General features: G+C 47.3%; 1 protein-coding gene across 1 annotated transcript; it reads right to left on the bottom strand.

Annotated features, from left to right (window-relative positions):
• Positions 1-7,486: 7,486 nt before the first annotated feature.
• Positions 7,487-12,649, bottom strand: GSTUM_00012138001 (uncharacterized protein; the record flags this gene model as incomplete). The annotated part of the gene is made up of 12 exons (XM_002842372.1): positions 7,487-8,020; positions 8,088-8,168; positions 8,220-8,479; positions 8,533-8,668; positions 8,708-9,479; positions 9,536-10,404; positions 10,463-10,528; positions 10,585-11,122; positions 11,173-11,509; positions 11,569-11,743; positions 11,818-11,903; positions 11,959-12,649. 12 exons carry the CDS (start codon positions 12,647-12,649, stop codon positions 7,487-7,489), a joined length of 4,545 nt encoding a protein of 1,514 aa, XP_002842418.1.
• Positions 12,650-20,974: the final 8,325 nt, after the last annotated feature.

The raw sequence follows: 20,974 nt of genomic DNA, 5'->3' as shown, positions 1-20,974 counted from the left end.
GGAGTTGCTAAACTTCCAAGAGAGGAGCTGAAGCGAGCGGGGAAATGTGGCTGGCTTTTTGTGCCACTTGTGGATTCCATCGTCCTCTGCGACACAGTACCTTGGCTCGCGCAATCAGTCTCATTAAAAATCCCCTTTTATTTATGCTGAATATCTGTGAAGCGCCCAATTGATTGGACCTTATCAACTTGGATAATGTTCAAAATAATCCCAGATCGGGTATGTAGTGGGGATCTTAAACTCATAGCGTAGGCATTGTCATATGTTGTGATGATTTCCTACCCTCCCCCTAAGATGGGGTAATACAGGACCGAGTGTGTGTTCCAAAATTCTGCATATCTCCTGCGGAGTAACCCTTCCGCATACTCAATCAAATAGTGCCACGAGGCTCATCTGTAAGCTACCGGGAAGGTAACCGCCATATATCAGAGTATCAGAACTATGTGGAAAACTAACGGGAAGAAGAAAAATATCAAATTAGATACATGATCTTGCCAACTGTTCGCCTCCCAAGAGCAATTGATACAGATTTATCTATCTTGCAGTAACTTCCTCAGCCAGAAATACAAAAAATCCACTGATCCACACTCCCGAAGAAATCTCTTTTATCCCCGGGCCAGGCACGTGACCTAGCTATATAATATCCTACTCGTCTGAATACCAATGAAATCCGCGGGTAGTCGTGTATTGGGAGAGGAAAGTGTGGAGAGCTGTAGCGCTCGAACTGCAGACTCTTTTATGTTATTCCTTCCTCGTGCTAGCTGCTCGGGATTTTGATATTTTGCTCGTGGATGGACTCGTCTCCGCTTGCATGGACATTTGCAGTCTCCTTCCGTGGGGTGTTTTTGGTAGACTCATGAATGTCTTTTGCTGCTACTGGATCACTGGCGGGTGTTGAGAAAGTTGGCATTCTACGTGATGGCTTGCGTCGCCAAGATGGGGTATACATATACTTCTCCCGTCTCTCTTATCTAGGTATGATAATAAACTTAATCGATAATCTTCTGCTGCAAGAAAAAATGATCTATTCCGAACAGGAGGGGGCTGAGGTTGTTCGAGTGATACCGTATGAACCTCTTGGCCACACCACATCCAGTCCAGCATACCGACGGCATATCATACAACACGAGATCGACATGTGCACCACCGTTGTGCTTCTTTCACCACCGAATTTTCCTGTGCACAATCAGTCTTCCATTTGACTGTTGCTATCATTGAGGAGGTAGCAATTGAAGGTGAAGTCTGCTCTAGAGCTCTTATAGTTTTGGCAGTACCTGCCTCGGTAATTATAGTAGTTTTAGCGCTTCGGGGAACAGGGGTACTCAAAGAAGTGGTAGTACTGGGAGGTGCTGCCCCTTCGGGAATGACAGCTGCCTTGACAACACCAGCCTCGGTAATCATAGTAGTTTTGGGGCTTTTTTATGCAGCCCCTGTAGACGAGGTTGTCTGTGAAGACCGACTAGGAGCTGGGCCGTCCGGAATTGTAATATTCTTTAGAGCACTAGTTCGAGTGACTGTCGTAGTTCGTGGGGGAGTCGAAGGCCCAGAGCTAGGGGAAGTAATTGACGCAATAGTAATTGAGGTTGGGGACGAAGAACAACCGGGAGTAGCACTCCCCATTATCGTAATAGTCTTAACTACGCCATCTTCCGTGATCTGCTTTTGGGACCAAGTGCTAAACTAGGTGGGGGGAGACGTTGCAGCGCGGGATGGCGCACTAGATACCAGGCCAAACGGCACTCGGAGTCTAGACGATACTGGGGCTCCACCGGCGATCGTGGTTGTCTTGACAACCCATTTTCTATGACCGAGGTGGCCCGGGGTCCAGCTACAGATACAGGGCCGGAGGCCGACCCAGGGGTAGTTGAGGGAACTCCTACTTTTGGTGATGTGGAAGCCTCTCAGCGTTCTAGGGGTCTGAAAGTCATGCCCGGAGCGCCAGGCCTAGTCGGACCTGTAGCCTCTGGCTCTGGGAGCAGAGTAGGTGATCCAGATATCCTAATTGATGCCGAGCTACCCGAAGTCAAATAACAGGCCAGATAAGAGGGCGCTGGACTTGGGGTGGTAGAGCCAAAGCGCGAAGCCTCGCGGGTTATCGGCGCCGATCTTGAAGGAGAGGTTCCCAACGAATCTGGACGCTTGGGGGGGGGGGCTCCCCTAGAACCATTCTTGAAAGAACCGGAAGCGGTCTAGGGAGGTGCACCTGATAGCGGAGGTCTTGGAGGACTCGAAGACTTCAGGGGGGTTAAGATTGCGCAGAAAGGGCCGCCAGATGTGCCGTTAGGAAGACTGGCGGAAGTATCAGAAGGTGCACTAGGAGAAGGAGGCCCCGGTGGTGATAGACATGATCAGATCATCCTCAGGCATAATCCCGCTGATTGCATTTATTTGCCCAAGCAGGGGCATTCCTCGATCGTCCCCGAGGAAGCGCGATCAAGTTTGATCACTCCATCTATTTATATCTATTTTGGAGTGCTCGTGTTTAGTAAAGTGACTGTATTAGCTAAAAACACAGGTAGTGGAAATGGGATTGAACGAAACTGCTTAAATCCCCCATCACATTTCGACACAGAAAAGCAACTCTAGTAGAGCAAAACCGATGATAATCGAGTATACCCGATCAGGGTCTACCAATTTCTCGAGTATTATATCCCTTTCAAGAAGAGCTTTTTCTCACCTTACTATTTCTCCATTCACATCAACTAAAAACACCCCACACCCAACACCCCCCGCAATATGAAAATTATATCACGATCGACCCCACCACCTGTCAGAAACCTAAGGCGCACGACGAAATCCAACAAAACCATCATCCAAAACGCAACACTGAAATTCAAAGCGCAAACAATATCCCCTTGAATGTCGCAGCAATTCACTCCCAATACGGCGGGCAAAACTCCACTCATCTCTCCCCCAATTCTCGAGGCCCGTTTAAAAAATACCCTCACAAGGGAAAGCAAAATTTCGCCAAACACCACCTCCAATTACTCCCTCACCCTACCAACTGGTCCTCCGGGATCGAACCAGGTAGTCGTACTGCCCCCAACCTTGAGAATTCCGAGTACACTAGTCCCACCGCCAATTGTCCCGGGTCAGGAGGATGGTCCCGCAGTTGGTGATGGGGGTTGGTGGTCGTTGAAGAGGCCCATCCTCCTGTATTACTTGTCGCAGCTATACCTGCCATTATATGTCTCCTAGCCATTTTCTTACTTGTCTCGTTATTTTTAACTCAGAGATCGGGGTATCTCTAAGGGATTGTTCATGAAACAAAAAGGAAGCAAGAAAGGATGAAGTGGTGAGGGTGGAATCACTATTGACGATAAGTGGAGATGAACACGCAAGGAGGGAAAGCCTATGACTGACAACCAACCTCCTAACTAAGGACAGGACCGGAGGTATGATATATATCTCCCAAACACCACAAACTCAAAGAACTCCAAAGAAAGCTAACGAACCATGATCTCAAACAATCTAGAACCATCCTGATATCTCATAATCCACCATGATCCCTCAAGCCTCTGCCCTATACGTGTTAGCAGTAATAGTAGGTATAGGTACTGGGGTTATCTATATGAGAGTTAGGGTGTGGGAGAGTCAGTAGACGAGTCTTGGCCACTATATATTTCACCTTACATAGGCGGGGAAGGAGCAGGGAAATACAATGATCATCCTCTTTCCTTCATCCACATGCACACATATCGGTTCACCGCCACCCTTGCGATACGAACTACCATAATATGGGTGCTGTTATACGAAAAACGTACCAATCCCAAAACGCAACAAATGTTCCTCAATTCATAAGAAACTTGTTTAGACCGTAGAGTACCCTGTCCTGATTCTAGAAAATATTTGCCTTGAAAATTGCGCTCTGAATAGGCTTTTTGAGTCAATAATTCAAAATATTGGTTTTTTTTTTTTTTGCATAAAGAGATAGAGGAGATTGAAATCTATTAGAAAAATATTTATCGTAGTATTTCAAGAGGAGGACTTATTGTTATAGCATGTTTTGTAATTTTGTATGATATTCAAGAAATACAACTATAATAAAGCTGTCGTAATAATAATAATATTTAATTGTAATGTTTAAGGTCAGTTTGACCACTGGTTGGGTGCTATTATAAAATTTACTTGTAAAATTCATTTTCCCATTTTCTCAAGTTTTACCTGGTTGCTATGCAAACTTCAACCCAGAATAACTCTAGACCATTGAAAATGCAACATTACCTTTTTGCATAACAACACCCATAATATTATTATGTCTAATAGCATAGAGTGTGAAAGAAATGACAAAAGCCAAAAAACCTATATCCTATGCCTAGTGGCATAGGATGTGAAAGAAACTATCTCATGCCTCATGCCTCATGCCTAGTCACCGCACACCTCAAAAACACATGCCCAATAACCTCCTATCCTCCTAATCGCATACCCGAACCACATCCACCAAACCCCATGCCCTATCGGTAATCCAACAATGGTTCCATTGATCAAAACTGTTAACAAAAGGAAGAAGCTATTGAAGTGGGAAAGGCCGCCCGCATGGGGCGGAGGTTAGCAGTTAATTTTGTATTTAAACATAATATTAAATTTTGTTTTTAAACATAATATTATTAAAAAACATCGATATCATACCCAGGGGTTTCTTTCTTGCCGGTGTCCCGCTGGCCCCGGGAGGGTTGGTTTGGACTGTTTGATATACTTTGATTAATACAGTACATTACATCTTTCTTTTAAGTACCTGGGTCTGATGCCAATTCTCCACGACCCCCTTCGTCTCTTCTACCGAGTCCCTAGGATTTTCTCGGCCCCCTATTCGTTTCACGGGGGTTGTCATCGTTGGCTGGGCGATCACGTTCCTCAATATCATTTGTGTATTGTGCCTTACCAGTTTCCCCGCTCTATCTTCTAATATCCGAACCGTTGGGGTCTATGTGGAGATGTTCTTCCTGGCTGCATGCCAGGGCATGGGAAACGAGATAGCGGAGCAGCAGCCCCGAGAAAAAAAAGTATTTGGACAATAACTTACGGGATATGGTGGTATTACGCCTTTCCTTTAGGGCACCATTTTCGCACCTCCTCCGGGTGTGACGGGGGGCATTTATTACAGTTCGCTGGAAGATAATCGCGGAGGGGGGTTCGTTGGTGAACAAAAGAAATATGATATTAAGCGAGGATCTATCGAATCGGAAGGATATAGATGGTCATCTCGACTGTGAATATTGCCCTCCCCAATTTTTGGAGGTATCATATCGTACTCTGGAAGTAATCCACAGGCAACAAAACAAAAAAAAACCCTTCTAGATTGACAGGGTCCGTATTCTAACCCACTATAGGAAGACTATCAAGCGACTTGGTTAACACCCATCCTCCTCTCCCCCGAACAGCCCCAGCCAATTACCACATTCACATATTTCGATCTCTTTCAAGAAGGGCTCTCTCTCCCTACCACACGCCCCCTGCATTCACATTAGCTAGAACACCCAATATCTCTCCCTATATCCAAGCCACATTACGACTGACCCCGCCACTCGTCATAAACCTAAGACGCACCACAAACACTGCTGAGGTCATGATCCGAGACAACACAGAATTCAAAGTACAGACAACCCCCTCTTGAACGTTGTACTAGCCCACTATCTATAAAGCAGGAAAATTTCCACCCATCTCCCCCTCAATTCCCAAAGCTTCTTCAAAAAAAAAACACCTTTACCAAAGAAAGCAAAATGTCACCAAACAACTCCACTCCCGGTTACTCCCTCGCTCTACCAATTGGTCCTCCGGGATCGAATCAAGCAGTCATGCTGCCTCCTAACTTGGCAATTCCTAGCACGCTTGTCGCCCCACCGATAGTTCCGGGTCAGGCGGGTGGTCCCGCTGCTGGCGCCGGGGAGGTAGTGGTGGTTGAAGCAGTGCATCCTCACGAAGATGGAAAATGGAAGAAGTAAGAGGTTTTTTTCTTTTTGCCAGTCTGGTACTGGCTCGTGGATAGTTGACTTAGATTGTTGAACGTTAATTTACTACATTACATCTCTCCTTAAGAAACCTAATCTGATGCCAATTTTCCACCGTCTCTTCCGTCTAATCCACTCAGTCCGTATTCGGAAATTCTACATATCACTTGCGGAGTAGTCCTTCCTCATCCCTAAGGGGTAGTCCTGTGGGTGTCCAAGTTATGCCAAGGCAGTTTTTCTCCCCGGAAGCCCCCAAATTCCAGCCAATGACTTCACCCTTTTCCCCATCTCACCCGAGAAACAGGGACATAACCGAGTGATATTCAATGCGTGGGCACATTGATACCAGTCATGCCAACGGAATCTCGAGAACGGCGTATAGCGTAGTACTCCCCACAACAACCCTCCATATTATGCAGTCATCACGGAGATCGTGAGACCCCCGATTTTCCCCCGATAGACTATCCCCCTGCAAGACCCAACAACTAACAAACGCAGCTTAGCGACTATCAGCATCTACAAACGATACCCCAATACTACCTTTGTTCCAGGTTACCAGTCATATCTCAATTCCGTTAATCCCGTATTTACCTCGCTTGATCGAAAACCACTCTCTACCAGCTTCGTAGTCCGATCCAGCACAAACCGGAACCTACGAATCCTCTAGTGCCAGAGAATGGCCCGTAAAACGGCTAACAAGTCCAGTTTCCCGCCCCACCACCTTACAAGGAGCCGGGAAGGTTAGGCCGGGGTAGGTTCCATCTCCGCGACAGAGGGTAAACAGTAGCATGATATATTCAAAAACTCACAACCGGAATTATTAAAACACTGGAAATCCCGCCTCTGTTACCGCTACAGTAAAGCCAATTTATGATCCTAGATCCATTACCTAATTAGTCTAGCACACCCCCGCCACCCCAGAACAGCAACTACAAGCCGACCCCGTAACCGTCACGAACACGGTTCCACACCTTCCCGGGCATGAATCATAGTCAACCTACCACGGTCGGTAAGTTCGAGAGTGTGTAAATGCCTTATTATGATAACGGTGTTTTGCCTACGTCACGCCCAGGATCGGTTAGTTGGAGAATATTTTTGTTTGCGGCGTTTGTTCGTGAATACCTGGGTATCGGAAGCACGGTTTATCACTCGGTGAAGTCTGGTATGAGATGGGTGAGGGCGGGTAGGACTTGTGGTAGTGGGGGGTTTTGGTTCTTGGATTTGGGTAAGAGAGGGGATGAAAGGTTCTCGATCAAAAATGTTAGAATGCATAGGGTGGTGTCTGTTATAGCTGGCGAAGTTCTGTTTGTCAAGCGGCTGATTGCCACTGCGTAAATCCGCAGCGTATTTCAATGCGTTACTCAACCGCCCACGAAATCCGAATTACACGTTATATATACCATTCAATTTTTTAAGTCCCAAAAATTATCAAACACAAAGGAAAAAAAGAAACAAAAAAAAGAGAGAAAACAAAAGAGATGAGCCAAAAAAAAACTCTTCTTTCCCATTTCACCTCCACCTCCACCTCCCCAGTCATTCTACTTCATCATAACCTTCCCAGCCACCCATCCCGGGAAGTTTATCCCAAACCCAATCCATCTAAATAGCGGGACCATACCGAACGTCGACCCGCGAATCCGCACAGTGTAGACAAAAAAGTACAACAGAACCCAATTCATGATCGTCATCGCCCCAAACGCCCCAAAGTACTTCCATTTCCCGCCGATAGGGATGTCCATTGCCTGCAGATACTCGTCTGCGATGGCGTACGGGCAGTAAGCGCATTGGGAGGTGGCAGAGGGGTTAGTGATGTAGCCGGTAGCTGTGCTGAGGAAATTTGCTGCGTAGGAGGCACAGGTCTCGTTGAAGCCCGGGGGGATCTCAAAGATTCCGAGTTCGTGCGGAGCGCATTTGACGGGGATTCCGGAAATGGTGGCGGAGAGGACGCCGTGGAGCCAGTATGTGCAGGGGGAGAGGTAGTATAGGGTGTAATAGAAGACGTCGGGCATGTCGCGGTGTGGTACGATAATACCGTTGAAGAGACCGAAGACGACGAAGATGAATGGTAATATCTAGGTGTTGTCAGTAACGGCTTCCTTGGGATCGGGAGGAGTGAATGTGACTTGCATTCATGGTGACCATTGGTGATGGCGAAGGCGCCGCGACCCAGTGACCCCAACTTGAGATGAAAAGGAACAGGAACAGCATCATGAAGAACACCTAGTATGATATGAGCAGAAAACAATTTTACCATGGGCAATGGGAACTCACGAATCCTGAAGTAGCTGTATCCGTTGGCTGGCCGGACGGGAAATACCACAAGAGGTAATAGATGATTGTAGTTGCAACAGCAGAGGGAATTTCCGCAACCGCGTGAGCAGTACAGAACGGAACCCAGCCGTATATCCTAGAAGGTAACTCTCTCACTTCCCAAATCATCCGATTCTCAAAGAACTTGGGAACGACACTATTGACAATGGCCGGCGGGAACACGACGATGAAATAAGCAGAGAAAATTCGGTTTTGCAAATCTGACACCTCAATTAGCACATACAATCACCCAAGCCAGAACCCCACTGCATACCTTGGATGGTATTGCCTGGATCCCAAAAGGTAAATCCATTGAATACACCAATCATGAATCCGATCCACAATTTCGCGTAAACGTAACTTGGCTCTCTCCATTGTTGTCTAAACAGTCTTTTGGTCATCATGGTAATCTGCAACCACATGGGGGCGGCGTATTCCTTGAGCTCAACTTCCGGCAATGGCTTCTCCCTGCGCTCGTCGCACAGTCGGTCAATTTCTGCTAAAATGGCCTTCGCCTCCTTCGATGTACGCCATTCGTGATCCCAATCAATAGGTTTTCCATCGCTCCTTGTGCCCTTTGCGGCAGTCTCGATCACGAACTCCGCAACGTTTTTCCCGGGAGGACAGTAGGCTCCCTTCTCGCCAAAGTATCGAATGACATCAGTTCCGTTCTCTCCGACAGGTCCGAAGTAGAAGGTATTACCGCCCGGATTGAGCGCGAGAATCATATCGAATTGTTGAATCAAAATGGACGACGGTTGGTGAATGGTGCAGATAATAGCCTGCCCAGCCTGAGAGAGTTTCTTCAGAATGCGGACAATAGAGAAAGCACTCTGACTGTCAAGCCCACTCGTTGGCTCATCCAAAAAGAGCAACAGATCCGGTCTAGCAGCAAGTTCAACTCCAACCGTAAGACGCTTCTTCTGTTCAACACCGAGAGAACGGACAACTGCATCCTGGAGGAAGTCAAGTTCAAGAAGAACCATAAGTTTATTCACATATTCCACCTTCTCGGCTTTCGGGACACTGGCTGGCTGACGGAGGATTGCGGAAAATTCCATAGCTTCGCGGACAGTCTGCGCAGGGTCGTGAACATCCATCTGCTCACAGTATCCGGTTCCACGCTGGAATTCAATACCGAGGGGACGACCATCCATCTGGATTTTGCCGGAAATAACGCCAACTTGATGGCGTTGAGACAGCGTGTTGAGAAGGGTAGTTCTAGAAACACAATTAATATCAAACCTCTAGCTTGGACGCCACGAACTTCAACTCACTTTCCGGCTCCCGAAGCACCCATGAGTGCAACCATAATTCCCGGCTTAGCGTACCCGCTAACCTTATTCAAGAGCTTCCGTTCACCACCGTTATACGGAATAGTGTACTCAATCTCCTTAAATGTAAATACACTCTTACTATCAATAATCTTTTCAACCTCCTCGGTAGATGGATCTCCGTTGAGCCAATCAGTAACAGCAATGCCTCCGGTAGCTTTCTCCTCATCCTTGGCCTTATTGGCGTCGATAACCCGCTTGCTCTTCTTACTCTTCTTGAATCGTAGGATGACAGATCCAGGGGCAACAAAGGAGATGGTTTCGGTTGCAACGAGAGTGGCAATGATATACAACGCTGCCCAAGCAATAACAACCCCAAAATTTCTCCAGAGGTGAGCACGCGTATAGTTGTATTGAGCTTCAATGAACTCATCGCCGGAGACATTATCAAGATTACCGGGCCTGCCAGACGCAATGACACATCCTTGATACTGCGGGAAGTTGTCATACACCTCTCCCCGCGGTACAACCATAGACCCAGCGCACTCCATTGTCCTCCCGGAGAATTCGTTGGCAAGAATGGCCTCAAAGAGGTAACCCATAGGATTCAGATGGAAGAGCCAGCCAAACCATATGGAATCGCGGAGGAGCTGTGTCTTAGGGATAATATAACCAGCATAAATTATGCATATATTAAGGGCCATTCCAGAAAACCGAATTGCGTCGTCGAGGGTGGGGCAAAGAGCCGAGAACATGCGGTAAAGAGCAGTGATACAGAACGCGTTAGTATATGTCAGGAGGAAGAAGATCCAGAATTTTCCTGCATCAGCATCGAATTTGGCCATGAAATACAGGATTATGCTAAATATCGACTATTCCGTTGACTGGTGAGCAAGCAATCATTCAAGAAAGGTGGGTGCGGTCACTTACGACTTGGATAAGCGTGATCGGAATATCTAAAATCAGCCTTGCTACTACCACAGCAGACGGTCGATGCTATGTACCTCATATCAACAAATACTCGCAATGGTCTAGGCGGGCTTCAAGCATACCAGAGCATAAGTCTTATGCCGTTGTACAATATCACGTCCCAAAACTGCGCCAACGATTTCCGACATCCGAATCCAGCCCAAAAATATGCATCCAAAGTAAGCGCTACCACCTTTCATGAAGACGCCAGTGGTATCGTCCTTTTGCTTCCAGAACTGCGCACCAACCAAAAGAGTGATGATAATATTCGTCCAGATGGTAGTCCAGAAGCTCTGCATATCCCCTCGCAGAAGCCAGTACTCACGGCGCGTGCATGCTAGAACTTGCTGGACAAATGATACTGTGTGATTCGAATCAGAACAAACTGTACGTGACTTGGATGATTTGACCGATTTCTTGAAGTTGGTAGCGGCGGTGTTTCCGGTCGCAGCGAGTTCTTGCTCATAATTGGCTACATCTTCCAAGAGGTGAGCATAGTTCGGACTGTTCCGGAAAGCGGCCGCTAGCTCGTCAGGGGTGCGGGGAACCCTGTCCTCAAATCCAGGCCGAATTTGTCTCTCAATCCGATCAGTAATACTTGTTAGGAAATCGGCAGTGGTTCTATCAAATGTCAGCACCTAAACCTCAAAGATCGCATTCAGGGTACAGACTGTCGATCAGGACACTGAAAACCTAAATCAATGAAATATTTCTTTGCTTCGGTAGCGGGGCCAGAAAAAATCATCCTTCCCTGATCAATCACAAGTACTTTGTCCATAAGATCGTAGATTTCCTCTCCGGCCTGGTATAAGGTCACGATTGTTGTTCGGTTGGAGACATCAGTCATGATCCTCAGTGATTTGGCATAATCGAGCGCGGTGTTGGCATCCAAGCCTCTAGTCGAGTTATCCCAACAAGTGACGGCGGACTTTGTGGCGAGTGTTTCCGCAATGGAGACTCGTTTCCGCTCTCCTCCAGATACACCTCGAATGAATGCATTTCCAACAACTATGGTCATACATTAGTTTTATTTTCTCCCCCTCCCCTCCCCCCCCAAGGTAACTTACTTGTGTGTGCCGCATGCGAAATTCCAAACATTTTTAGCAGCGCGTTAATTATTATAGGGATGTTCTCCTTCTCTGATTTCTTGGTTTTATTTAACAGCGCAAACTCTAAAGTTTGATAAACTGTCATAACAGGAAAGTGCTGATCATCTTCCTCATTGTAGATCACCTCCCCTCGCTAATCATCATCACGCAGGATCGTCAGGAACCGCGATGGATAGACAGGGGATCCGAATTCATGGGATGACTTACATATTTCCTAGCCGCTTCCGCTGCCGGGATCCCACCATAATGAACCTCTCCTTCGACTGCTGCGAACGACGCCCGCTGGTTCGCAACTATTATAAATTATTGGCAAAATATAGGAGTGACGACTGCATATGACAAACTTACCAGCTCTCAAGAAGGTTGAACAACCGGCTCCTGGCTTCCCCAGGACAAGCATCATCTCCCCATCCCGGACAGCGCCAGTAAAGCCGCAGATGAGCTCTCTTGTCGGAGGTCCTTTCCCAACAGTAAGCGCAGGGAAGAAGCCCGTCATGATCCGATAAAAATCCGGTCCAAACGTCCCGATAATCGCGTCGGAAAGCACCTTCACATATGAAGTCGAAGTACCGACCCCACGCACTGTGATATTCTTGTAAACAACCCCAACCTTCTTCATCGACTCTCCATTCTCACGCTTCTCAAAGTGTCCCTCGCGCATAAAGCGGTCAAGCTGAAAACCCTCCTCGGCGGGATCATCAGAGGCTTTCTCACCGGTAGATTCCAGGGGTGTCTGGAGGACGTCATTGGTGAGGGATAACCGGAAACGGGCGAGACGAACATGGGCACTATTCCGCCGCGAGTATTCTCCACCAGTCTTGTCTGTTTCGATCCGAGATAATTGTTCACGGAGAGACTCAAAGTCTTCCAGCGCAGATTTGTAGTTGACGGCCTCATTCTGGCCCCAGATGCCCTGGCCGGGTGGGGATTCTGGGTACACTTTGGTAGAGTTTGACGACGTGGAATGTTCGATTTCAGAGTCAGTCCATATCTCTGATTCACGGCGGTCGTTGCCGACCTTCGAAGTGCGACGACTCATGATTGGGTCTAGTCAGTTTGTGGGAGTGGGATGGAGAAGAGGGAGCAGCAAGGCGGAATGGTACGATAAACCCCGGGCGTGGGCAGAGAGGCTGATCTATAGGTATATCTGGAGGCAGCGACGATATCAAAGGCAAAAAACGGAGCGCCAGGACCTGATTACAATTCGAATCCGGTTAATGATTGGATTCGGAAAACCTCCGGACGAATGCAGATAGGATCCTTTCACGAGTCTTTTGATATGGGGTTTGCTCTTGCCAATTATGAGAAGGGTGGTAGGGTCGTGGGAGGGACGGGGAAGCCTGATCAGCATTATACTCAGGGTCCAAATGCAGGGTTTTATTCTCCTTGCCCCGATCAGCACGGTATGATAATGCTGCCTTCCTCCGCTCCACCATCCTTAAAGGCACATTACGATGAATGTCTGATATCCAGACAAATCGTGATTTGTCACCATCTCCTTTGCCTAGAAATATGCTCGAGTCCAAATTGTGATGACTGGAGTATAAGCGAAATCGGAGGAACCATGCTTCGTACAGTATGCGGAAGGGGCAATATGTTGAGTTAGGCATGTTGAACAGGATTGTGGGATCGCGATATGCGTGGTTCAGGTCGCGGCCAATGTTGCTACCCTTGCCGCAGTGGCCTCCCGCGGCTATGTAATGGTATCATACCTATGGGGCCTGACCTGAATCAGGTCCCGCGAAGGGTCCCACGCGATCTGTGGTATGGCGTTGCGGCTCAGTGCCAAGACGGGTGCAAACCCCTGAGACAGCACTCGCAAGTGGTGGGACTTTGTCCAATATCTGCGGGACCTAAGACATCCCCAATTGAAGGGTTAAAATTACCCTAATGAAAAAACACTTGATTTTTTAATATTTCGCCCATGGGCTTGACAATGAATAACTCTCCACTACGGTACTCGAGTGTACCCAACACGAGATATTGTAGTGGTAACTTAAATCATATTCTTCCAGTCCGCATCCCCGTCCAGCCAGCACGTGAAAACGCTCGTGGTGCAAACCCTCCCCCGGATTCTCCCCATCGAATGCAGGCAGGATAGCAGCAGGGAGCCACTCTTACCGAGCCAACCCATCGGGTCCAACAATGCTACCCAAATTGCAGGGTTTCGGAGATAGTTATCCCACCGCGTTTACTCGGGCCCAAAATGTCAGTGATATGCTCTGCGGAGCCACCGAACCTTCGGAGTTAAGCTGCGCTGGAAAAGCAAAGCAATTGGCCTTGCCCACGTTCCGGGCTCTGTGACCAGCCGATTAATTTCGGCGCCAGCGCTTGAACTTCTGGAAGGGATATTTCCACCTCAACTCGTAACCCGCCGCAATCGCCGGATCTCTGAGCGGCGTTTCCGGCACCATTTCCGTTTTTGGATCGGTCAGTGGGGACAGCGCGTACCCGCTAACCCAACCAATCGGCAGCCCCCACCTACCGCGGCTTGCGACGGATTCCAAACTTGACCTGTTATCAAGAATGTGTAATGCGCCTACATTCGCCCACAGGCCCGCGGGATGTGAGGAGCCGGGTCTCTAATAATCTTACTCTTATCATACAAAGCACAGCGTCGGTATTATCTATTCCGGCTCGGGAAATCGGCCACTCTTACCCCGGACACAAAGTTCCAAGATATATATCTACTGGTAGACCATCCCGGGGATATGGCTAACAATGGAGAGGGATGATCCTCGTCCCTCACTCAACATTCCCGTTATTACTCGTATTTATGACCTTTCCAGGCCATGTTCGGCTTGGAACTTCAATGACTTGTGTTCCTATGGGGCAGGGATCACGCCGGCCCTTTCCTGTCGGATAATGAGCCAAAGTTATTGGGAGGGCAATATAATTAATTATCCGACAGAACATTATGCACCCGTCCTCGGATACCCGCAAGCAAATTATATGCCAACCCCCCCTATCAAACGATTCATGACATTACACCCCCAAACCAACCACCACAACTCGCCAACGGCGCCATACTTGAAACACCAGTCAAGCTTGAGCCAGTCCTCGCAAGAAACACTCCACCCACTCATAAGTCCAGGCCGCGCCCCGGCCGAATACCCCAAATCAACCCTCACCCCCTCGGCCCACAATTGAAGCTTGAAGTGCCCCCCGGGAGATTGTCCGATCTCGCGAGCGCTCACCCGTTCTAGGATCTAGACCTATAGCCAATCACTCGTTTTTGTTTACCCGGGTCGGCACGTGACCTCGCGAAGGAGAACAAACGGGGAAAGAGGGGGGTGTCTTAGGGGTTTAGGGTTAGAGGTTAGGGTGGGTAGCGAATTACCGGTATACTCAAGTATCATACCGATATGTGAGGTGTTTGACTTTTTTTTTCTCCCTTTTTTCTCTGCATGTACGAGTACGAGTAGAATGTCTCGTGGGGCGATTTTCCCGTGTTTCTGCCCAAGTTAAGACGTGTGCCCAGACAATCTAATGCCAAACCTGACTACTGCGCGGATCCTAGGCGCCAAGGTGTCCTAACATCATTGGTATTCTGAATAGTCTACTGTGCCGGAGTTCCTTAGGAAAGGGCTCCCAAATTTCGGCGAGGATAATGCGATGTTCAATACCGGTAGAATACTGAATGATACATCGCTTCGAGATGTTAAAATCGGCACGTACCCCTTGTCTCGAGCACCAACACCACCGCTAGGCCTTGATGAAGCTTATCTACGGCCCAATGTTAAGCAATCTCTTCCCAAATTTGTATTAGGGTCATAACCAAGATAATACTACCATCGCACACGCATGCAGAGACCAATCATGCATGTAAACACCCTCTCCCGTAATATCGAAACGTTTTCAAAAAGGACTGCTATTGCATACCACCAAAATCCTACCCTTTTGGTGAGATTTCGGGGTATGCAATAGTATCATACCCCCGCATCAACACTCCACTCCCAACCCACTCTACCAGCCAGCCAACCATGCACCGGCACCTGACCCTGGGACCGTACCTCCCACCACTCCCATCACCCAAGCATCTTCAAAAACACCGGTTGTCCACTTGCATTTTCCAAATACCCGGTTGTTCCAACTCCCCGGGCTGGCGCTCATCGGGAATACATAAGGCAAGGCTTTAAGTTAAGTTAAGCAGCGGGTGCCCGTCGAGTCTTGTGCGGCAATTAACTTTGTCTCCACTACATATCATCCTTCGACGTTGTCACGCGACGTGCTGTGCTGCTTGGAATGGCGGGCTGAGGGAACTTTATTTGGAGTTGTATCACATATGATAGAATTCCAGCGAATTAGGGTTGAGGGATCCGCCATTGGGGGTGGCGTTGCCGGACTGATGGAGAGAGGTTTGCTGTGGTTGGCAACCCTGGTAAGTTTAACCTTCGTTTTTGATGTTTCGCCTTCTATTCTTTTTTTATCCGAAAAAGGTTTGTTATGGGATATCTGTGTTGAGAATTACTCCTCTGAGTTGATGTGTCGCGAGAGAAGTGTCTAGGCTTCCTACTCACTATTGCGTATGCTGGGTTGTACTGGGTGGTACGTGGAAGTGTGTATTCCGTATCACTAGTCATGTGACTAGGTTTGGGCATGACTATATACCGTTCTTGTTTCGCTTAGCTAGCTGTAAGACTTAATCAACAATCTTCTGCTGCACAACAAAAACGTCCAATTCGTAACAGGTTATGAGCCCAGTCTGCTACTTTGATTCCTCTATGAAATAAGAAAATTTCTTTCTCTTTTCAAATCCTTCCTTTCAAAAGTTTCTCCATCTCATTTATTCTTCCATACCTTTTTTCCTCAGCATACCCGCTCTACACTTCCACTCCGCACTCCTGCTCCGCATAGCAAACAACCTACACCATGTCTTCTGCCTCAAGCACCTTCACCAATCTTGAAAAGGGGACTTACCGGTGTAAATACGGCGAGACGGCTAAGCTCGATTACGTGAACTGTAGCCAATGGCATTGTGATATAGAGTTCTTCCTACAGGCTGAACAGGCCTTGTCGATTGTTTTGGGAGAGGAAGTTCGCCCGCAAGGGCCAAACACCAATTCAAATGACTTTGACAAGCGGGCTGGCATTGGTGCAGCCATTATCCATGCCTCTTGTGAGTCCTCAGTCAAGGCCTATCTCCATGGCTTGAGGGACCCACATGCAATGTGGGAGGAGTTGAAGATGAAACTTGACACTGCAAACTCCCATGCAGGGAGAACTGCAATTCTATGGAAGTTCAACCAATTACGCCCTACTCCAGAATCCTCAGTTGGCGACTATATCACTCAGCTCCTTGAGTGTAGCAAAGAGCTTAGTGGAACCGAGCAGGCAATTCCAAAAGAAACCTTCATCAGCTATCTCTTAACAACCCTACCAAAGTCTTTCGACTCAATAATCGATATAATCACCTATCGACCAGAAATGGAACAAACATCTTACAGCGTAATCTCCACGCTTATTGAATGGGAGGCTGCAAGCAATACTCGAAAGAGCGAAACCAAATCGACAAAGACAAGTTCCCCCAGCTACCACCTTAACTGTCTATACTCGCAGGGGATCTCGAGGTAGAGGTAACTTGACATCAAGGAGTACCCCCTATCGCTCTCGTCCACAAGGTCATCCTTCCTTCTGTCCTTCTACTTATAATCGTAGAGAGGTCCTGCATTTGGCTCTACTTGTTGGTATTGCCTATGTCCAGGTCATCGGCAGGATGACTGTGATCTCCGTAAGCGAGCGGAGGAGGCAAAGAGGGAGAGGGGTGGTGTAAGATCTGGTGGAAATGGGAGATGAGAGGGGGATGAGGCCGGAGCTGCATTTGCCTCTGTCCAAGTACTTGCTGGCTTTGTAGTCAAGAGAAGTGATACAACAGGTTCGGATTTCAGAACTTGGATTGTTGACTTTGGAGTCAGCCATTACCTATGCTGTGACCATTTGGCCTTCTACACTCTAAAGCGACTTCCGAAACCAATCATAGTCTACTTCGGTAATAGTTCACCAGTCTTCGCTACCGGCTCTGGGAATATCACGATCGCTTTCTCTAGCTCGAGTATTACCATCCATGCTCTCTATGTTCCAGACCTAATCTACAATTTATTGTCTGTTAGTTGTCTTTCAACGGAGAGCCAAATAGGCTTCCGTAATAGTTCTTGGTTTATTAAGCATAAGTGCTCTGCCGAAGAACAGCTTGCTGCCCTACAAGATGGACTCTATCACGTCACGGTGAGAGAAGTGAGAGATAGAGCTTCTCTGTTGGCTACCGCACTTGCCACTTCCTTATCTAGTTTTACTCTGTGGCACCAGCATTTGGCTCACTTGAATAATAAGTCTCTTTCAGCTTTGATACTTGTAGAAGCCTATCAGAGAGATAAGACAGACCAGGAAACTCTCTACCAGCTATGCGTTAAGGCGAAGCATACTCGGAGGTTTGAGAGAAAACCGCAACCAAGAGCCACAAAGCCTTTTAAGCTCTTGCACTCGGACTTGTGTGGTCCAATCCACCCTCCATCTAAGTCCGGTTTTCGCTACTTCATCCTGTATATTGATGACTTTACTAGAGTTACGTGGGTTTTCTTCTTGCGGACGAAGTCCTCTACAGAAGTTGTTTCTGTTTTCCAAAGTCTACAAGCTAGGATTGAAAAAGGGTATCCTAGTTGGCAAATCACTCGCTTCAGGTGTGACAATAGCTGAGGAGAGTATAATAACTCATTGTTTCGCGGGATTTTATGAGTTGGTGGCATCTCCTTTGAGCCGAGTCCCCCTTATACTCAGTCTAAGAATGGGGTATCTGAGCGTATGATAAGAATGATTGTCACGAAGGCTCGTGCAATGCTGATAGATTCTAAATTGGATGATGACTTCTGGGCCGAGACAGTTAGTACTGCAGTCTATCTTCATACACGTACTCCCTCACAGTCTATTGACAGAGTAACTCTTTATGAGAAGTTAAAGGGCAAGAAGCCGGAGTTGGGGCACTTGAGAAGATTTGGATGTGCCGCCTACAAGGGTATTCCTAAAGAACTGAGAAAAGGGAAGTTTTCAGAGCGATTAAAGGAGTGTATCTTTTTGGGCTACGTATGTGATACTCGCAAGATTTGGAGACTGTGGGATCTACAGAGTAGCTGTGTGATTGAGGCTTCAAATATTGTGTTTGATGAGCTCCGAGTCTTGGGAACTCGTGATGAGCATGAAAGTGAGGTTGAGATTCTAGGCTCTTGTATATCAGAGGATTTACCCCCGGAGGAGGACTCAGAGGTGTCAAGCCCACCTGGAGTACTGTTGAGCATGCAGGCACTGCTAGCTCTAGAAGAGGTTGCTGGTCTCGTTAAACAGACAGTGCATGCTCCCCCGCGTATATGGGCGGAGGACTCTTGGTTTAAAGGGACCTATGAGTGTATTAATTCTGATCTTGAGACTAAGCTCGATCAGTCCACACTCTGTCTGGTGACGACAGTTGACAGGTGTGAAGAAGCATCTCCTACTGGGAGTCTAAGTCTTGAAGAACCCTCCCAAGTCCCCAAGATTGTAAATTTGCGCAGATCTCAAAGAGTCGCAGTAAAGGGGCACCCCAGTGCTCATTCCGCTGTTCATGTGATGATGGGGTTAGAGGCAGTTGATGACATCGAAGGGGAACCGATTAGCTACCGTGATTCCCTGAGGTCAGGGTACTGCTTGGAATGGAAAACAGCCATGCGGGAGGAGTTCAAGTCCCTAGAGGATAATGAGACGTGGTCTATTATCAGGAAATCTAGTGTGGGGCATGGCATACATCCTATTGGATGTAAATGGGTGTATAAAAAGAAAAGGAATCCTAATAGATCTATACGCTTTAAGGCGCGTCTTGTCATAAAAGGCTATGAGCAGCAGATATTTGGTGAGACCTTTGCTCCCGTTACACGGCTAACAAGTGTAAGACTAGTTCTGGCTCTCGCTATATTCAATAGGTGGGAGATTCATCACCTTGATGTTTGTACGGCATTTCTCAATCATATCTAGAGGATACCGTCTATATGGAAATGCCAGAGGGTATTGAGTGGCTCAAGCCAGCTTTAGTTCCAGATTACCAGGACTCTATTCTTAGGCTCAACAAGGCACTCTATAGTCTAAAGGAGGCGCCTCGCTTATGGTACTAGCATATTGATAGTTATCTTGAATCCATTGGCCTTGAGAAATCCAGCAACGATCCAAATCTCTATTATACCAAGGACCGAGCCTTGTTCCTAGTGCTTTATGTTGATGACATTCTACTTGTATCTAGATCTCTAGATCTTATTACCGATGTCAAGGCCAAGCTTTCCGGAAAGTATAAGATGAAGGATCTTGGACCGGCCAAACAGTTCCTAGGATTGGAAATCACTACAGGCTAGGACCATCTGTTTCTCCATCAGCAGCGCTTTATTCGGACTATTCTGAGCCAATTTGGAATGGCTGGCTGCAATGGCATTTCTACTCCGCTGGAGATAAAGAAACTTGTTCCTTCAACACCAGAATGCTACAAGAGAAACCAAGCAGAATATCAATCAATCCTACACTCCTTGATGAATCTCGCTATTGGTACAAGGCCAGATATCTCTTACGCAGTAGGTATACTCAGTAAGTTTAGTGTAAACCCTAGTGCTCTTCATCTTGCTGCGACAAAAAGACTACAGCGTTATATCAAGGGTACAATGCACTTAGGTCTCTGCTATCACCTTGGTTCCATCCAGGATATTGATGGATTTTGCGATTCGGACTTTGCTGGTGATTCCCAGGATTCAAAGTCCACTTCCGGCCATGTATTTACCCTAGCTAGAGCGTCCATTTCCTGGACGTCAAAGAAACAAAGTCTAGTAGCACTTTCATCTACGGAGTCAGAATATGTTGGATACTCCGAGGCCTCCAGAGAGGTTATTTGGCTCAAATGCCTCTACCATGAGATTACCGGTATGGACTACAAACTACAAAGGCTTCTTTACGACAACAAAAGTGCACTTCAACTTATTGAACAGCCAAGGTTCAATGAGAGGTCCAAGAACATCACTATTCAGTTCCACCATGTCCGGGATTCCTTTCAGGACGGCCTCATATCTCTGAAATACCTCCCGTCCTCGGAGATGACTGCCGACATTCCCACCAAGCCACTTACCAGGGATATACATCAGAAGCATGTTAAGGCCTTGGGACTTCGTGGACCTCTACAATAGATCCTTTATTTTCTTGTCTATTATTTTTACTACTATTTTACCTTTTTTTTTTTTTTTTTTTACAGTTACCTTCTGTAGGCAGTACTCTTTTTCCCTATCACAAGCAGCATGATAGGTTTTTTTAATGAGGCTGGCCATATTCTTTGTTCTGACTTTATGCATGGGCATGAATAGTGAGA

The sequence above is a fragment of the Tuber melanosporum genome (genome assembly GCF_000151645.1).
Source record: "Tuber melanosporum whole genome shotgun sequence assembly, scaffold_97, strain Mel28".
Taxonomy (NCBI): Eukaryota; Fungi; Ascomycota; class Pezizomycetes; order Pezizales; family Tuberaceae; genus Tuber; species Tuber melanosporum.
This window is presented reverse-complemented; position numbering and strand designations above follow the sequence as displayed.